General features: G+C 38.9%; 1 protein-coding gene across 1 annotated transcript in view; it reads left to right on the top strand.

Moving 5' to 3' along the window:
• Positions 1-474: 474 nt before the first annotated feature.
• Positions 475-19,000, top strand: part of PFD3 (prefoldin 3) — a 31,186-nt gene continuing 12,660 nt past the window's right edge. Inside the window, exons 1-3 of the mRNA XM_020665397.2 lie at positions 475-626; positions 6,857-6,914; positions 7,206-7,277. Coding sequence (XP_020521056.1) covers positions 490-626; positions 6,857-6,914; positions 7,206-7,277 — 267 coding nt within the window. The 5' untranslated portion in view covers positions 475-489. The remainder of the gene's footprint in view (positions 627-6,856; positions 6,915-7,205; positions 7,278-19,000) is intronic.

Raw genomic sequence — 19,000 nt, 5'->3', positions numbered from 1 at the left:
CGTTAGTTTCAATTGTTTTAGATGGACCACTTATTTGCATCCATCTTTAAGGTGGATGCTTTATACTTCTAGACCGCTTATGTAGAAATGTAGTTCGGGCCCGTATTAAACAATTTTTTTTTATTTTTAATATAAAGAGATCAAAATCACTCTTGTCTCTCATATCTCAAATTGTACGATTACAAACATGTCATTGATTGGACTTAAAATTCAAAAAAATAACTCCAATAACACATCCCAAACCATCAAATTTAATATTTAATGACTAGTAGTAATTGTGAATAAGTGGTCGCGTGGTATACCATTCCAAAATTTAGAACCTTGAATTTTGCATGCAAGCGATTTCGCAGTTCGAACCAATGGAAGAATTCCCTCCTCCCGCTCAAGGGTAACAAAGATATTTTGACCCGAATAAGGGGCTCTTAAATTTCGATGTCTTCCTTTTAAAACCATTCAGTGTCGTGCTGGTTCCTCGAGAGAGGGAGGGCCATGGCGACTTCATTTTCATCTCCAACAGAAACAGAGAGAAGGGGAATACCTGCTGCTTCATTCGTTGAAGATGTGCACACCTTTCTCACCCAATCTGGTTTCGATGCCAACTCAGCCCTAGGATTTCTTCAAGAAAGGTCAGTTCTTTAATTATCTTATTTACCATCATTATGTACTTGTTGTTCCTTTTCCTTCTTTTCATGATTTTGGGAGAGTTTTTACTATGGGTTTCTATGTCAGCATTCGAATTTGAAAATCAGGGTTTTGGTGTTCCATGGTATCGTGGATCACATGCTCTTTTCTGATGCATGCCTAATAAACTATTGGGAACCTAGAATGGCATATTGGTTTTTCATCTCGTTGGATTAAGTCTGGTTTTTTTTATGTATTTTGTTTAACACTCATTGTGATCTCCTATTTTGTAGCCTGTTATTCTTGAATACATGTGTCCTTTTATTTGAGGTGCTTAGAGGTTTCCAGTTATCTGATTCTTTTCTGGGTTTACATTTTTATGTTAGGTGATTCGAACGTAATGTTTGCTTAATATATTTGTTTCATTCTTGTTAAGTTTGTCATTGTTTTGTGCTTTATTCCTTTCCTATTTTGTTTAATGGTATTGTGGAGCTACCCAATCCTTCAATATGCTAAACATAACTACAAGGCTGCAGGCATGGTACTTACATCGTGGTTGTGGTGCCTTCTTGACATTGAGGTGGATAAAACTGTTTTTGTTTTGTGTTTTTCCTTACATATTTACATATTTATCAATAATTATATGCATTGAAAATTGTTTTGTCCTGTTGTCAAGTGATTGGTTTCTTAATTTTTCTGTTGGGTTTCTTTTGTTGTTTCCTTTTTTGCATGGCGCATTTGTTTCTCACAACATCTTGCATTTTTTTTTTTTGCATTCCCTTTTCTTTCAATTGTTAGCCATATCAACTAGGGTCTAGACCTTTTATCTTCCTTTGAGTTTTCACATTTCCTTCTCTATTCTAGTCTTATTATTTACTTTTTTTTCCTGTTCTTTTCTTCTCTCTCTATCAATGTTTGAAGACTTGTCCTAGTGTACTTGAACTCAGCTGAGTAACTCGGCCTCGGCAAGGTTGATGTAGAGAACTTAAAGAAACAATAGAAATCAGCAAGAAAACACCCTGATACATGTAATTTTGGAAAAACCTTATTGCTTCCTCCCACGTAGGGCTCAATTTTAGGCTTCTTTTTTTTCCAAGAAAAAGTGTTTCTTTTTTTCTGAAAAGGGGAATGCGTGAATGCCTCTCCAGCCCATCCACACCCCTATTTATATTGAAAATTTATTGTTTTGGACAATATTTGTCCATACAAATAACTTTTGACTAAAAAGTCCTAACTTAAGTATAACTTGAAATTAAACTCCCTAACTCAAGCTAGGCTAAGTGCCCTCTGTAAGGCCTCGAAACAGCCTTGGAATGAGGCAAAATTCAGAGGATACTAAAAGATGAGCCAAGAGGGACATCTTTGCAAAAATCAAGCTATCTAGGTCACTGGACTACACCTAACTGTCGTTTGGATCATAAGGGTAAATCTGGTCAATACCCCAGTTTGGAACATTGTTTTAAAAAACGGTCTGCCTGGCGCCTAGGCGGCATGGACCAAAAATCCGCCTTCCTAGACCCAGGCGGCCCTACACGGGCGGATGTACCTGGGCCGGCAGGCTAGGCGTTTTTCGTTTTTTTTAAATTACCTGGCGCCCGAGGTTCTGGGCGCCCGCCTAGGGGCTGGGCGCCAGGCAGGCTGCCAAGCGTTTTTTGAAACCTTGGTATGGAGAAGTCAGAATGAGCCCGAAATGGGTGGAAGTTTAATCTAGGGTGTCCTTGGTTCATCACCCTAAATTTGGGGCCTTTTGATATCAATTGACCCATTTCCTGAGAGTCACAAAACTGGCCATGCCGAGGTCCTAACTGGCTGCACTGACGCTAGGAAATGTGCCACACTGATTGTGGCTACATTGACACCACAAATTCCAAATAGGAGCACTGCCCCAGGCTGCAATGATCCCAGAGCTTTGTTCCGTTGATTTCCCTCAAATCCCATGGTGAAATGAACTGAAATTGGAGGGAATGTTCCTCATTCACTTTCTACAAACTCATTTAAATATCAAAGTGGTTTAATACCAAAGCAAAGATTACAAAGGGGCATTGGCTTGTAGCAGGCTGCACTACCCCATGCCTTCTCTCTTCAATTTCTTTGAAACCATAAGGTATTTTGAGCTGAAAAAAATTGGCAGATATAGTCTTCACTCAATCCTTCACAAATTTACATAGCTCATGGCAGCATTGGCCCCAAGGCTTAAGAACAAATTGAAGCCTATTGGAGGCGAAAATAGGACCTGCTGAAGTTTATCTATAACTTCATGAATATGTGGAGTTTTTTGGTGAGATTTGTGCCAAATGATTCTGAACTCAAGTTCCCGTTGATCTGTGGAGCAAAATTGGTACAAGAACCATAGTGATTGAGCTAAAATGGGAAGGAAAATTGATGATGGAAGTAGGGCATATGTTCCAATGTCAAATGGGTGATGTTTTGGCCTTAAACCCATGACTGACTTGCCGCTAAGATACAAAAAAGGGGCAAACCTCTAATTTCATCCCCAATTCTGTAAATACCCCACCCCATAGTTACCCGAAGCGATTTGGAAACCCAATCGATTTAGGAATCGGAAGCATGGAACTGCCGCGGCTGGAAGATTATTGTTTTTGGAACCGACATCTGTACAAGAGGAATCATGGGGGATGAAATTCGTATTTTTAAGACTTGAGATTCATCCAAAATAGAATTGAGATCCCTACAAAGATGGTTCGAAATTCTAAGCTCATTGGAATTGAGTTTTCGACCTAGTTGGAATCGACCAATATGAAATCGAGATTCCTTCATTTATAGAATCGAGATTCCAACATCTTTGGAATTGAGTGGGAACTAAGAGGTAAACAATACATGTCTCAATGCCATTCATTGACAGACATTTCTATACATGTATGTTTATATTATTTGTATTACATTATTTCTAATATATTGAAGTTGCAATCTCGCCATCGGATCAATATGTGCATACTTAAAGAATTAACTAGAGAATGACCATCACTTTGGTTTCTATTGGTCATTTCATGCGAAAAAATATGAATACACCTTCTAGCTTGAGATTGAGTGTCTAGCTCGAGAAGTTTGATGCCTTCAAAACTTCTAAGCATCTCAGAAAAAAGCAAAAAAGAAAAGAGGGAAGCGGTAAATTTCTGGTAAATGTGGAAACCAGTTTCAACGAGTATAGAATCGAGATTCATCTGGGGGTGGCAATGGGTCGGGTTCGGTTTGGACCCCGAACAAAATTTATGGGACCCAGACCCGGACCCAACCCACAAATAAAAAAAAATATAATTTAAATATATTCAAATATTATGTTAAATATATACATGTATTATTTAAATATTATATCTAAAAATTTATGGTTATATTTATTTAAATTTTATTAAAATATTACATATTAAATATTGTTTAAATATTAATACTATTTGGGTCGAGTCCACATGGACCCTGACGCGAATAGTGTTCGGATCCAAGATTTGGACCTGGATCCGACCTTCTGGGTGAAATTTTTGGACCCATACGGGTCCTCGGCTCCCTAGCCGGGTCCAGATCTGGTTCCATTGCCACCCCTAGATTCACCAATTCTGGAATTAAGAATCAATAAGTATTGGAAACGAGATTCTATAAGTGTTGGAATCGAGATTCCTAACATAAGGAATCAAGATTTTGGACTTCACGGAAACAAAGTTCCGTGAAGATTCTTAGTCGGAATCGTTGAATCGGGCTTCTGAATGGGAATCACGACCTCCAATGAGAAATTTGGGAACTGTTCCCGACCCCTTGGCCATTTTGAGGGGTTGATTATTAATTGGACATTTGATTAAAGGTTTAGAGAGAGAATTGTAGGCTTGGGTGAATTTTCATCCCAACCTCCTTGAGTCCCCAACCTAGAGAGCTTGCTAGGGTGAGAATTGGCCCAATCCAACCTATCCTCGTGGAGGTTGTAAGCTTGATCAAAGTATTGCGTTTAGGAAGAAGGTTAGAGGCTAAGATGCTTGAGGATTACCCACGAGTAGGAGAGAATTTGGGCTTTTCCTAAATCCTCAATGCTATTGGGGGCCAAGGAAAGTTGCAGAGATCCCTTGCCTTAATTATGCTGGGTAAACAAGAATCATTAGCCCTATGGGTATATTTGTGTTTGGTTTTGTCTTGTTACTATGTAGCTTGAGATTTGAAGTCAGTCGGAGGTTTCTCACTACCAAATTGTGGGAGAGTGTAAATCAAAAGGTTGCTTATAAAAAATCCGGAGTCAAATCCAGGACCCTTGCATATCTTTTGAAATTTTTCTTGGTTTGAGGTTGTCTTGTGTGTTCTCTGGTCAAATTTGGTTTGGAGTTTCAATTCTTCAATTATGAAGTCTAAAGACACATCTTTGCCTAGAATCGGTGTCCACCATATGCTGTTGGATCAAAATCGAGTTGTTCTCATGGCAAGTATTTTATGCCCTAGCATTTGACAAAAAGAATTTGGTTTTTTCATGTTGTCACCATAAACCTAAATTACTTTGATGGATAAGTGTCAGTTAAGCTGCCAGAATATCCATGCCTTCTTGGTTCCCTCATTTTAACATAGTTTCAAGGCTTGGATTTGGCTAAGTTTTGTGGCGAGCCCACTTGGAACTTTAGACTTGAACTCAACAAGTATTATCTATCTTCTTAGATAATTATAGATAATAAGATAAATGATATAAATAATTAGGGAATAATTACACGTGTAGAAATCTTGACAGCACACTTGTGTCTATGTGTTTATTGATATTTTTATAAACAGCTGCCTCAAATGGACAAGTGTCTATGTGTTTATTAATATTTTTGTTAACAATTGCCTTAAATGTCCATCGATGTCCAACAACTTACACTTATAGAAATTTTGAGAGCACACTTGTAAGTGTCTATGTCTTTATTAATATTTTTATAAACAAGTGCCTTAGATGGACAGGTGTCTATATATTGATTAATATTTTTATAAACAACTGCCTTATGTGTCCATCCATGTCCAAAAACTTACATGTGTAGAAATTTTGAAAGCACACTTTTAATCTATGTTTTTATTGATATTTTTATAAACAACTGCCGTAGATGTCCATCTATGTCCAACCACTTACACATGTAGAAACAAACTTCTACATGGGATTTTCTGTAGGGGCTACAATACCATTCTAATATTTTTATAAACAACTGCACACATTGAGGTATTTATTTATTTACTCATAGTTCCCTTGCCCAACACATCGAAGTCATATTATTGTTGAGAGCACATGTGTAAGTATTCATTTGTTTATTGATATTTTTGACAGTACATGTGTTTATTCGTAGTTTCCTTATCCCAACACATATAAGATTGAACCTTGTTCACTTGAATTTTCGCCCTTTTACTGTGAACATTACTCTTAGAATTGGAAGCTCAAGGGATATTACCCCATTAATCGGCCTTATTCCAAAGCACCTGGCTTGAGGCGACCGCCTAGGCTGCGCCTTGGTCGCCTAGGCTGCGCCTTGGTCGCCTAGGCAGGCGCTCAGGAGCAAGGACGCCTTGGGCAGCCGAATTTTTGGACATTGGTTTTGGTATAATAAAGTTGTAGAACAGTCGTCACCATAATGTGTCTAGCTTGTCTCAAGGTATGGCAAACAAGAAACTGACCTTTTGTAAGGAGTGGTATTAGAAAATATTTGAAAAACTAGAAGCGGGGGTATGGGTAGGGCACTTACCGATCCAAGTGGGATTGCCTATTCCCAAGTCGGCTTGCCGAATCTGGGCGACTCAACCTAATGGCAAAAAAAGAACGAACTTGAAAAAAGAAAAAAAGTTGCCCAAGACTTGGTAATTGCCTGACTCTCACAGTAAACTGAGTTCTTCACTATAGTGAACCACTTGGTCCTAGATATCCTTGGTGATTCCCTTGTTCGGGACCATCCGGAACTAGGGCACCACCTAATTCTGAGCCAATTGTGGCGATTCTCAGTTGGGTCATTGAATTTTCAACCACTGGTGTTAAACTCTATTAATGTTAGAAGGCATTTTAAAAGTTTCCTTCTAACCCAAAAAAAATAAAAATTGTTTGACTTTTAGTGGAGTGTTGTCAAACCCTTTTTATTGTAGATGCATTTAAAGTTTCTTGGAGATGCGTATGCACACACACAACAACAACGACAACAACTATCGTATCAATGACAACAAATGTAGGAGTTGAAGTTGCAATTGCAGATATTGTTTTATATAGGCACTTACATGCGAGGCTTGATCTTTGTAGGCTTCAACAATACAAGGTAGCAGAAATGAAACTTCTTGCTCAACAGAGGGATCTTCAGGTGCTTGATACTCCACATTTGTTATCTTCTAGCACTACAAGAAAGCTCACTCGTTTAGTGAAGCTTTTGATGGATAAATGAATTGTTTTATAGTTATACTTCTTAGTTGCCATATTAGAAATCTTTCTGCATGTGTTTAATTGAGTTGTAAAGTTTTCACTTGTATTGCTACATCATCTTGATATGCTTTTTCTACTTATATGAAGCACAATCATTTGACAATTCCATATAGTTAATTATCAAGAACAAAATACTTGTTTGACGTTTGTTTCTTTTCTTTGTTGGTCACAGGCAAAGATTCCTGACATCAAGAAATGCTTAGATATTGTTTTTACATTACAAGCCAAGCAGGGTACTGGTGAGGTGCGATTATGCTCATATCTTATTGTGGATTTCTTTCAATCAGTTGTTTCTTGAGAGAAATTATCATCTGGTCTATTGGACAATGGAAACTTGTCTCTTGGGAGATCATTACCATCCAATGAAATGATGGCCGGTGATAGTACCCTATTATGGTCTCTCTCTTGCACTCTCTCTCTCTCTCTCTCTCTCTCTCTCTCTTTCCATATATATTGGGTTTTGTGGGCTTTAAAGGCCATAACTCTTGCATTGCTCTACGTCGGGCTCTCATGTTATTGGTGTGATATAGAGCCAATGTTGGAAAACGCGCTAGGCGGCACCTAGGTGATGGGGGATCTAAGCCGCCTAGGCGAGCACCCAGAGACAGGCGCCAAATTGTCGTTTTTTTTTATAGTGTATGGTTAAATACCTAACACCCCTGGATATGAATTAAAATACCTAATTTAAAACTTAAATAAAAAAAAAAGAAAAGAAACCTAAACTTATATATTTGTGAATCATAAATTGTATCAAATAGTTAAGCACTAAAGAAAAGCGTATATAGAACCACCACAACTCATATAAAACATTAAAGTTTCAACTCTTGCACAAAAAGCATCCAATGTTTCAAACGAGCGTGATGAACTCATAAAGGAAATTGAGATATATGAATAATCATAACTAGCCATATCAAGGCCCCTTCCACCACCTGATACATCTGAAGCTGATGATGATGCTAGGACATCATCATCGGAGTCATCCCCTTCCTCCAAATACTGCTCATCTTCCTTGATCTCCTCTGAACCCGCCTTTTCCTCCTCAATTATTCTCATGGTCCTCTTCCCTTTTGTTTGTGATTTAGTGAGTCGTGAAGGGCTTTGGGGTGAACCTGCCTTTGAGCTTGGCTCCAGGTTAATCCCTCTCCAGGGAGGACTTCTTCATCATTATCTTTATCTTTATCTACTACCCACTCACTGGTATCATCCATGTTCTCCAGCACAATGGGGTCAAATATGTCTCTCTAAGTAACACTCTTTCAGCTTTCAGTTGAATATCACATACACCACGTTATTCATATTTTTCTGCTTGTGCCTATTCCTCTTCTTTGTATGCACCTGTGAAATATTTAATAATTTGAAATGTGTCCATAAATATAATACATTATGACAAAGAGTGCAAAGTTCATGTCAAAACTCAAAAGTCTATCTGCTATGTAGTATCCACCATCTTAAATGTGTTGAAGTTATGTTTGCAACCAGATGAGCTACAAGTTAAATAAAGAATGCGAGTAGCCATCTGCTATAGGTAATGGGCTGATCTACCATGATTTGCCCAAGCTAGACATGATGATGATGATCATCATCAGAGCCTTTTTCCAACTATTTGGGGTTGACTGCACGAATCTTGGTCCGCCATTCTGCTTTATCAAGGGTCATACCCTCAATGAGGCCATAAGTTTTCTATATCTGTTCTCACTACTTCGAACCATGTCCTTTTGGTCAACATGAAGCTAGACAGTAGGCACAAAACATAAAGAGAACATGACTTAAAGAAATCTTGAACATATATTAGAGAATACTTTTAATAATTAAATTGTTAGGACATACCTAAAGGAATCTTTGCCCTTTGCCTAACTGCCAATTCTGAGCTAAGTGTTCCTACAGTTAACCTATACTTTTCTAGTTCAGCTGAGAATCTATCTGTACATCTCGGTCTTTTATGAGTCTCATGGTGCGCTCATTAATTGCTTGCATGAAGCAACTCTGAGTCCACATATGTGGGTCAGCATAGAAATATGCACGCACACTGTTAGATGCAAGGGCCTCTGCAACTGTTTATCCCACTTGTCATCCATCATTTTCAAGAATTGGGCATACTTTTCTTCATCATTGTCCAAATTTATTTTTTATCTCCTCTCTAGCCATCTCCATTGCCTCATAAGTATGACCCATGGGTGGTTCCTTTTCTCCATCCACCATTCTCAACACTTGCACTAATGGGCCCACCACAAGAAGGGGTTATTAACTCCACTCCAAAATCTTTCATCCATAACAATTTTTGTAGTCTCCTTACCCTTAGACATTTTGGCCCACTCTCTTTGGGTCCACTCTCTGAAACAAACATTTTCTTGAACTTGGATTTTTGGCTCAAAATAGATTGGAGGCAAGAAATGCAGTGGCAAATCTTGTAGCCCCAGGCCTCACCAACTCCCTCTTCTTTGTGTATTTCTTCATGAGGGCCAATACCTATTTACATAAGCATAAAGAGTATATACTAAGTTAGTAACTCACTACTTAGAATTTGTAAAATAGCTATGATTGTAATTTGAAAGATATAAATCGATTTACCTAGCTATGATTGTAACTATGATATGAACACTGATACTTTCTTTGCTTTGATGGGGTTATTTCCAATTGTGCTCTTCTTTGCAAAGGTCTCAAGCATGAGGTCAATACAATGTGCTGCACAGTGTCTAAAAAATATGGGGTCTCTTACTCATAAATAAATGGTCTGCAGTTCGCTGCCACCAACTACGTGACTACTTGAACTACATACTCTTCTCCCACCTCATCTCAACCTTATCGACAGTTTTAGAAATGAATTCTGCATTATGAATCTTATCAGATGCATTATAAAGCTAAGGAACACTGTCCCTAAGGGACAATTAACCACAAAGTTCATAATACTGCGGGTCTTTCCATCACTCCATAAATCTGTCATTATTGTGATACCATATGATTCTCATGCTTCCTTATGTGTCGCAAGAAACAAGCTGATCTCCTCAAGACAATTGATATTTGTGGAGTAGAGGAGGATGAGGATGTATTTGCTGCGCTGAGAGCCCCAATACTAGGCAAGTAGCCCAACACAAGGGGGGCTAGTAGAATTTGGTTTATTTTGGTTTAAGGTTATTGAACTTTGGATTTCAAATCCTAATCCAAAGTTGAAGTAGAAAGGTTAAAAACTTCAAACACAACCAAACTATACAAATCAATATACTAAAGTTGGAAAATTCACAATTAACACAAATATAATGAACAGACAAGTTGAAGAAAGAATTGGGTTTTATTTGGTTTATATTTAATGAGTTTTGGGTTTCAAATCCTAAAAGCTTTAGAGTGAAGGGAAAAGACCTCCACATGGTCTTTATTGATATAGAGAAAGCTTATGATAGAGTTCTTAGGGATTTGATTTGGTGGGTGTTGGAAAAGAAAGCAGTCTCTAAACACTACATCGACTTGGTGAGAGACAACTAGTGGAGAGACAAGTGAATTTTCAATGACAATATGTCTACATTAGGGGTTAGCATTAGATATGGATGACTTAACTATGCACCAACAAGATGAGGTATCGTGGTGCACGTTGTTTGTAGATGACATAGTTTTGTTTGATGAGACCCGAAACGGCATCAACACAATGAATTTTGGAAGGATGCTCAGAATCTAAAGGTTTTAAAATTAGACGGACAAATAGGCTATATGGAATGCAAATTTAAAAATAATAGTAGAGACGAGGAAGTAGTTAAGATTGACAACCAAGAAATACCAAAAAGAGAGCACTTCCAATATCTTGGGTCAATAATCCAAGAAAATGGAGAGATTGAGGAAGATGTCACACATAGAATTAAAACTGGGTGGGCGAAATGGAGATTTGCAGCCGGAGTTTTACGTGATCGCCGCATACTAATGACGATGAAGGAAAAATTGTATAGGACAGCTGTGAGACCAGCTTTACTTTATGGGGCGGAATGTTGGACGGTAAAAAAAAAAATACCTATAGAATGAGTGTAGCTGAGATGAGGATGTTGAGATGGATAACTGGCAAGATAAGAAGGGATAAAATTCAAAATAAATACATTCGAGAGAATTTAGGTGTGGCACCAATAGGTGATAAGACGAGGGAAAGTAGATTTAGGTGGGCTGGCCATATGTGGCACAAACCTAGTACAACACCTGTTAGGAGGTCCGAGTTAGTTGAAGTGGAAGGCTCAAAAGGGCAAAGGGTACACTCAAAAGGACATGGTTGGAAGTAGTGAGAAAAGATATGGTGACTTATGGCTTCACTAAGGGTATGGGTCCTTAATAGAGCATAATACCATACCAGGATTCGTGTAGCCGACCCCAATTAATTGGGAAAAGGCTTTGTTGATGATGATGAAATCCTAATCCAAATTTGTAAACAAAGTTAAACCACATGAAAAACATACTATTCCACATTCTAAAGATGAAATAAATTACAAATATCACAAACAAAAAACAAAAAAAATAATATGTATAAATATCTTATGACATATATAATTGCTCATAAAACCCAAATCCAAAACTTGAAAATCTCTAACCTCTAAAACAGATTCCTTCAAGTTTCAAAAGGGTGAGTTTCGGTTGCCAAAACCTCTTTGCACAACCCCTTCAAGCCCCAAAAGATTGAGTGCAAAAGCTTTTCAATTTCGCAAGAAATCGAGAATTTCATGTTTTCGTTTGATCTTGGATTTCTCAAAACAACTCCAGATTTGAGTGTTTTTGGCTTGAAATTGGTTCTCCAAGGGGTTTGTGGGTTAAAATGACCGCCCATGGTCTTAATTCAAAAGAATTGTGGGCAAAAAAACTGAAAATGCCCCGAATTGAGGGGCATTTTTGCCCCTCTATAATTTTTTGTGGGCCGCCTAGACATCCCGCCTCGGCTGCCAGCCCGGGCGCTGGGCTGGCCCGCCTTTATGCATGTTCCCACCCCCACCCGCTTAGGCCATCTGGCCGTCTAGGTAGTTGAGTGGGCGAATTTTCCAATAGTAACAAAGGCACACCCTAGTTTTGCGTGGGGATGAGGATTGATCCATTAAGGACAAAGGGGCTCTATCGATGAAAAAAGCGTTAATTTCGGAGTGTCATGGACTCCACTTGGTGTAAGGACTAGGCCTAGATTGATTAAGGTCAGATACACTTAGACCTTGGGGCTCGACAGAGTCTTAGTGCCTGATGTACAAGAGTCGCGGTCATCAAAGAGCCAAGAGGAGTATGTATTCCTAGGTGACAGTTGGAGGCCTATGAAGTCAAAAGCCATTGCCTCGAGGCACAACCTGTATGGTATGCACCCATGATGGCCGCCTCCTTTTGAGCTAGAACCAATGAGGTATGTATTCTGCATATCTTGAGGACCCCCTCACTTATGTGGTGTTCATGTCTTAGTGACTTGTCTTGGGGGGGACATCTGAAATCCAAGACAACCTTGTAATGCATTTGCATTGTGGCTGACTTTGATAGGCCAATCATGAGCCCTTGTATAGAGGTAGATGGATTATGGTCTCTGTTGGGTTAGTTCGAGAGGTAGAATGTGATTGCAGGGTTAGCTAATGTGGAGTGCCTAGTTATAAGTTGATGTACCATCCCACAATGTACCCACTCTTTCAGAGTTTTCTCGTCATATTTCAAAGAGGTTTTAGAGAGAATTAAATTGTTTTTAATTTTCTCAAAAGAGTCACTTGAAACTTGTATGTTTTTTTTGTTTTGTAAGGAGCATAGGATCTTTTTGGAATAATGTTTTTGCCTTTTTAGGGATTTTTAGAACTATTCATTTGTTGTTTTAAGAAAACAAAAGAGAATCTAGATGTGATTTTGGGCATTGGGACACCTGTGGACGCAATTGGCACACATATGTTCACACTAGATCCAAGTGGATCGCATGGGCCCACTAGCCATGGGCTCCACGTGTCAACATATTGCATAATGTGGAGGGTTAACTATAGTTACCCGAATCGCCCACTGCGGTAGCGATTCCGTTTCGGAATCTCTATTCCGCGTTTCCTAGGACGAAACTCGATTTTGAAAGAAAGGAATCACGTTTCCAAGTTTCTCGAAATGCGATTCAATTTAGTTTAGGAATCTCGGTTCTTGGAAGCTTTGGAATCAAGATTCCATATTCACAGATTCAGAATTCATGGAAATTTTTGACAAAGTTTTACGTTGGCCGCCTACCTAGCACAACCCACCTCCTTTATCCGGGCTTGGGACTGGTTGAGGAAAAGTTTAAGGTCCTCCACGTCACAGTCTAAGGATCTTAAATTTCAATTTGGTAGATGTTCGAAATATGTTTTGGATTATGTTGAGTTTTCTGGATTCTCCTAACTACCCTTCAATTGTTGGTATATTCTGAGGAATAGCCAAGGCCTTGCATGATTGGACGCACTTGAGATCAGGGCTTGTGCCCGGTGGCTCTATAAGACTGATTTTCCAGCCAATAGTAAGCTGGACACTATGTCCTTATTGACTTGCTTAGGCTGGGGGAAGACCAATGATCCTCATGTCTTTGAACATGGAAAAGCAGTCACCTACAGCCAACGAGAGGATGATTTTTTCCTTGACCGTTGAGCATGGCTTGTTAGAAGCCTTGGGTAAGCCTTTGTAATACCTTGGCTGAAAACAAGATGCATGTGAGCCTTGGTGAGAGTCCGGGTAACCAAGACTTGAGATCCTTAAAAAACACACCTTTTCCTTGTGTTAAATACAACTTTCATTTGATGTGGTTCATGGGAAATCATGGAATAATTTGTAGTGGCAGTCACCATAGAGATGTAAGGTTGTGTGAATTGTTTGGAATTTTATCTCACACTGAAGTTATAAGAACATTTATCAAATTTTAGAGGGCTTGTCCTGCTTTTCTGATGGCAAAACCACCTTAAATAGTGTAGACATTGTAGAGCTCATTGATAGCTTTCCAACAAGTGGTCATTCTTACGAGTAGAAAGTGATGGCCTTAGATGTGGGACCGCGGGAGTACTTCGTATGACTTCATTTGGTTGCATGGAAAATGCAGATAACTTTCCAGTGATAACCTTTGCTCCTGCCTGCACATCACCTCTTCTATAAGCTTTGGCAGTGCTATTTCATACCTTTAGCCTTGGCAGAAGAGCTCTAGCAGAGACTGGGAATTCTCATTATATCACAGTCTCAGCCTTTTCAGCAATCCATTCTTCGTCTGGGCCTTTTCAGCAGGAAGTCTCTTAACAAGGTAAGCTTTTCTACACCCATAGCCCCACTCAAACCTAACTTCTCTATCTCTCCTATACCCTCTCTCTCTCTAACCTTCTTTCTGCCCTCTCTTCAACCAACCTTCTCCACCTTCTCTATACCCAGACCCCATTTCTCGTTGCACCCAAATACACCAAATCCCTTAAAACCTCACACATCTCCTATCAATCAAACCCCTCTTTCCAACATATCTCTATTTTTTGCCCCCTTTCTATAAATCTATTCCGCTGCTCGATGCACATTCTCTCTTGATTCACCTTCTCTCTCCTCTGCATTCTCTCTGTTACTCCTTTCTCTGTGTACTTTCTGTATTTTCTCTCCCCTCTCTCCTTTCTTCTCTTCTCTCCTCTCGTCTTTTCTCTCCCTTCTTCTCTTCTTTCCTCTAGCAGTTGACCAGAGACTGCACTTCGCTACTGAAGCCACCTCCTTCGCTCTCATCTCTCCCCGTTCTCTTCTCTCTTCTCTCTCCTCTTTTTATCTTTATTCTTCTTTCACCTCTCAATAGCCGACCTGAGACTACATCTCGCTTTTGGAGGTTCCTCCTTTGATAGTCGAAAAAGAGGTGTGATGGTTTTTTTGGGAAAAACCAAGATAGATAGGAAACAGAGGTGACGGAGCAAAAGAGGGGAAAATAGAACTTGAAAACAATAGGGGGAAAAATAAGGACCCCTATTAGTTTCAAAGGCTTTTCAGGTGTGGTAGATCTGTGGTATTGCCCCTCACAAGTAGCCGGAGCTCCCTTTTTGTTCCACCATAGCTCGGTTTATTCTCTATCTTGCCTTCACATCCCTATAACTTCACCAACACCACCTTTTTACCTCTGCTTATCTCTCCCGACGAGCTGCTACTTCTCCTAGCAGAGGAAGCCAGTAAGGATGTCGGCCGCTAAGCTTGCAGCAACAAAGTCAGTTTATGAAGGCTATTTAAAGCTCGCCGGTCGTTGCAACACCTGGAATGGGAACCTTTTGGGAGTCTGTTGAACTCCGATCTTTCTTTTCTCTTCTATTGATGTATATCTTTTTATTCTTTTTATTCTACTTCTTACCTCTCCCTCTATCTCCTCCTCTTATTACTTCTGTTTGTCTGAGCACCCAACTTGTGAGAGTGTCGTCTTTAGGTTATAGCCAAATGTATTTTTACCATTTAATTATAAAAGTCAACCTTTCTCAAAAAAACTTTACTCCTCCTGAGCTGGTTACCACCACTCTAGCAAGAGCAGATCTGCTAGAGTGGTACCCATGATTGGAAGCACAAACAAGCGTTGTTTATTTAATAGGCGGGTTTCACTGTGGGAAGGAGCTCCGACCTCTAGTGGTGGGACTTAAGATACCATTTTGATGCTTAGATATGTATCCAAACAACATTAGGAATGCTCTGACTGGGATGAAAGGCTCTTTAGAACTTTTACTTTCTACTGGTGATACCTTGTCCAGTAGAGACTCCCACCTTCCACCTGGAGAGAGATAATTAACCTACTGTTTGGATGCACAAATAAGTGCAATTTTGCACATAAGGCCACTCCCTCCTCTTAAGGCTGCTATTCCGAAATCAAAAGGCACTTCCAATTAACTACCTGCAAAAAAGGCACTTTCAATTCCCAAATGCAAGTATTGAGTTCCTCCACCTTTTAGTTCTTAAAAGAAGAAAAGATCTATGTAAAAAGTGGTTGGTCCAAAATTGGTTATCCCATTAGGCAACAAAGTCAATGATTGTTAGTATTAAAAGAGGTATGTAATGTTGTACAAGTGTCACTTGCATGAAGCTAAGGGAGGCCACATGTCTCTTGAGAGAAGCAACGAGGACCACTTGCATCCATGTCTAACAAGGAAGGATAAGGACCTCTCGGAAGTTATATGGTGGCATGGTGAAACCTTTATGAGTTGCAGGACTCATTCCAAGGAGGGTTGGAGCTTGGGTTCTGCCCTAGGAACTCTCGATCGCCATATTCAGTTAACAATTGGATTGAGAGGGAGTATAGATAGGCTCTGCCTTGAATCTCCCGCTTTGTGGGCTTGAGACCCTTGAAGGACTCCTGGCTGCCACAAGCACACTATGCCGGTTTCTCACTCTAAAACTTAGAGTCACTGTTTCGAAGAACTTTGGGTGGCACCTAGGTGGCCAGGGGGATCCTGGTCGTCCAGTGCTTAGGTGCCCACCCAGAACCTGGGTGGCCTAGGACCTAGGTTGAAGAAGAGGGGCAAGGGGTAGGGGAGCAGGTGAATAGGAGTATACATCATAAAATATTAAAAATCCCATAATTCAAAAAGTTCCAAACCATTGTATATTTGTAATAAATATATTACTAACACAAACAAAAATAAAATATAATAGTAATCAGTAAAGGGAAAAGTTTATATAAGGTTGCAACCTTAAAATGTAGAATCACAGGTGCACCTCAAAAATCTATCGGAAATGTTGTTTTAATGTTGAAAAAACACTCTAATCGATCATCTCGACATCGAGATGTAAGAATATGAAAAAAAAAAGTTTTTGAGTTCCAGAAATAGTGCATCTTGCAACACATTATCTAGACCATCCATTTTCAATATTTTCATATATTTATAGATCTACTTAATTTTCACTATTTTTGGAATTTAAAATTTTCTAATTAGGTGTGAAAATAGATTTACTAAGAATTTTTTACAACAAAATTACATGTTATGATAAAATTTTAAGGTGCGCCTTAATTGGATTGTTTAAGGTTGCAACCTTATAGAAACCGCACCCATCAGTAAATTAGAAATTCAGGCACAATCCATAATCCATACTCCATAGACCATACTCTATACTCTCCATAATCCATATTTTCATATAGTGACAACCAGATAAGCATACACATAAGAGTAGATACTAAAAACTAGAAAATAAGATAAAAGAAAATATATAGTCTAAGACTCGACACCAAGAGTCAAGTGTCTTCAGTCATAATAAAAAAAAGTAGGGTAAGTCTCATCACATGCATCAAATTCAAGGTCACCATCATCAGAATCATCGCCCTCTTCAATATAACGCTTGTCCTCCTCTGTTTTTTCAGAATCTGCTTCTTTCTCTTCTTCTTCTACCCCCCCTCTTACTCTGTCTAGATGAGGCCCTAAGAGTCTTAGCTGTTCTACCTAGTGCCTTTTCACCATTTTCTTGCTTTTTGAGTTTCACTGAACTCAAATATTGCTTAATCTCCTCCCTGGTAGCCTCAGGAACATTTTTACATGGGGCAATATCCCCCTTAACACCGACAAGGTGTTTCTTGAACTGGTAAATACTCCCATTAATAGCTTTTCCACAATAATTGCACCTTATACAATTTCTATCATTTAGATTCGGGTTATGACTATATTTCCAACCTGGATCACCACTTTCAACTTGGATCACCACTTCTAGAATAACTTGGATAAGATATTTCCATATAACCAGGCTCATTTTCTTCCTTTTCTGGTTTTACTAAATTCAAATATTGTATGATCTCATCCCTAATAGCTTTAAGAACCTTTTTACAAGAAGCAGCATTCCTTTTAATACTAGCTAGATGCTTGTTGAATTAGTTAATACCCCCATTAGTATCTTTTTCAAAAAAATTACACTTTATACAATTTTTATCATTTGGTTTCGGGTCATAACCATACTTCCAACCCGGAAACAAAAAATAGATTTATCCAAATGACAAGGCTTTTGTTTCTGTTTGTGTTTTACCAAACTCATATATTGCTTAATCTCCTCTTATAGCTTCAAGAACATTTTTACAAGGGGCAACATTCCCCCTAATACTAGCAAGGTATTTTTTGATCTTATTTCAACCCCCATTAGTATCTTTTTCGCAATAGTTACATCTGATACGATTTTTGTCATTTGGATTTAGGTTATAACCATACTTTAAACCCGGATCACCACTTCCAGAAGAACCGAAGAAGGCATTGAAATAACAAATAAAATCTCAAATATGAAGATTTTTTAAATAACCTTTTTGCTCGATCTTCAATTTTCAATATTTGAGATGTTTCCCAATCTCAAATACTTCCCAAAAACCCTCTAATAAGCTTAAAAAATCATCGAAATCAAATCCAAACAAAAAAGACGATGTTTGAATCGATTTTTCAAATTTTGAAATACCCGATCAATCTCTTAGAAATGTAAAAAAGTGGTTTTTTTTTTTTTTCCACCCTAAAGATAAACAAAGCTGTTTAGTTCGCACAATAACCTAAACCCCATATTCCCCTAATTTAGGTCTTAAAAAGACAAAAACTGTGGGGCGCAGGCCGCTCAGGATTGGGCGCTAGGCACTCGCCTAAGCGTGGTGTTAGGCGCCTAGTTGGCCTTCGAGGGACGCCCCGCCCAGGGCAGCCCCCTAGTTCTGGGCGATGCTCCTAGGCCCCCTAGCTGGCTTAGGCGCTATGCGGGCCTCTTTTTGAAACAATGCTCAGAGTTATTTGTTGTGATAGTGTTTCATAAGCAGCAGAAAATAGGGAACTTAGATGATCTGGTTTCTGACGACGGTAAATTGGATATTAGTGAAATTTTGAACACTGAAATTACATGAAATCTAATTTATATAAACAAAATTTCTGATCAAAACTATTTGTATTTTGTGAGATATTAATGGATTAGTGTGTGCCACCACTGTGTAACTGCAATTTGAGACATCTCCTGTTATCTCTAACCCCAATGACCAACACCGATATCTTTCAAGATCCTCTCCAGATTTACATAAGGTAGCTGGAAATTCTTTTTAAG

Source organism: Amborella trichopoda, chromosome 2, assembly GCF_054954075.1.
Source record: "Amborella trichopoda isolate Santa Cruz 75 chromosome 2, AtrichopodaSantaCruz75HAP2 v2.0, whole genome shotgun sequence".
Classification (NCBI taxonomy): domain Eukaryota; kingdom Viridiplantae; phylum Streptophyta; class Magnoliopsida; order Amborellales; family Amborellaceae; genus Amborella; species Amborella trichopoda.
The sequence above is the reverse complement of the archived record's forward strand: the minus strand, read 5'-3'. Positions and strand labels throughout refer to the sequence as shown.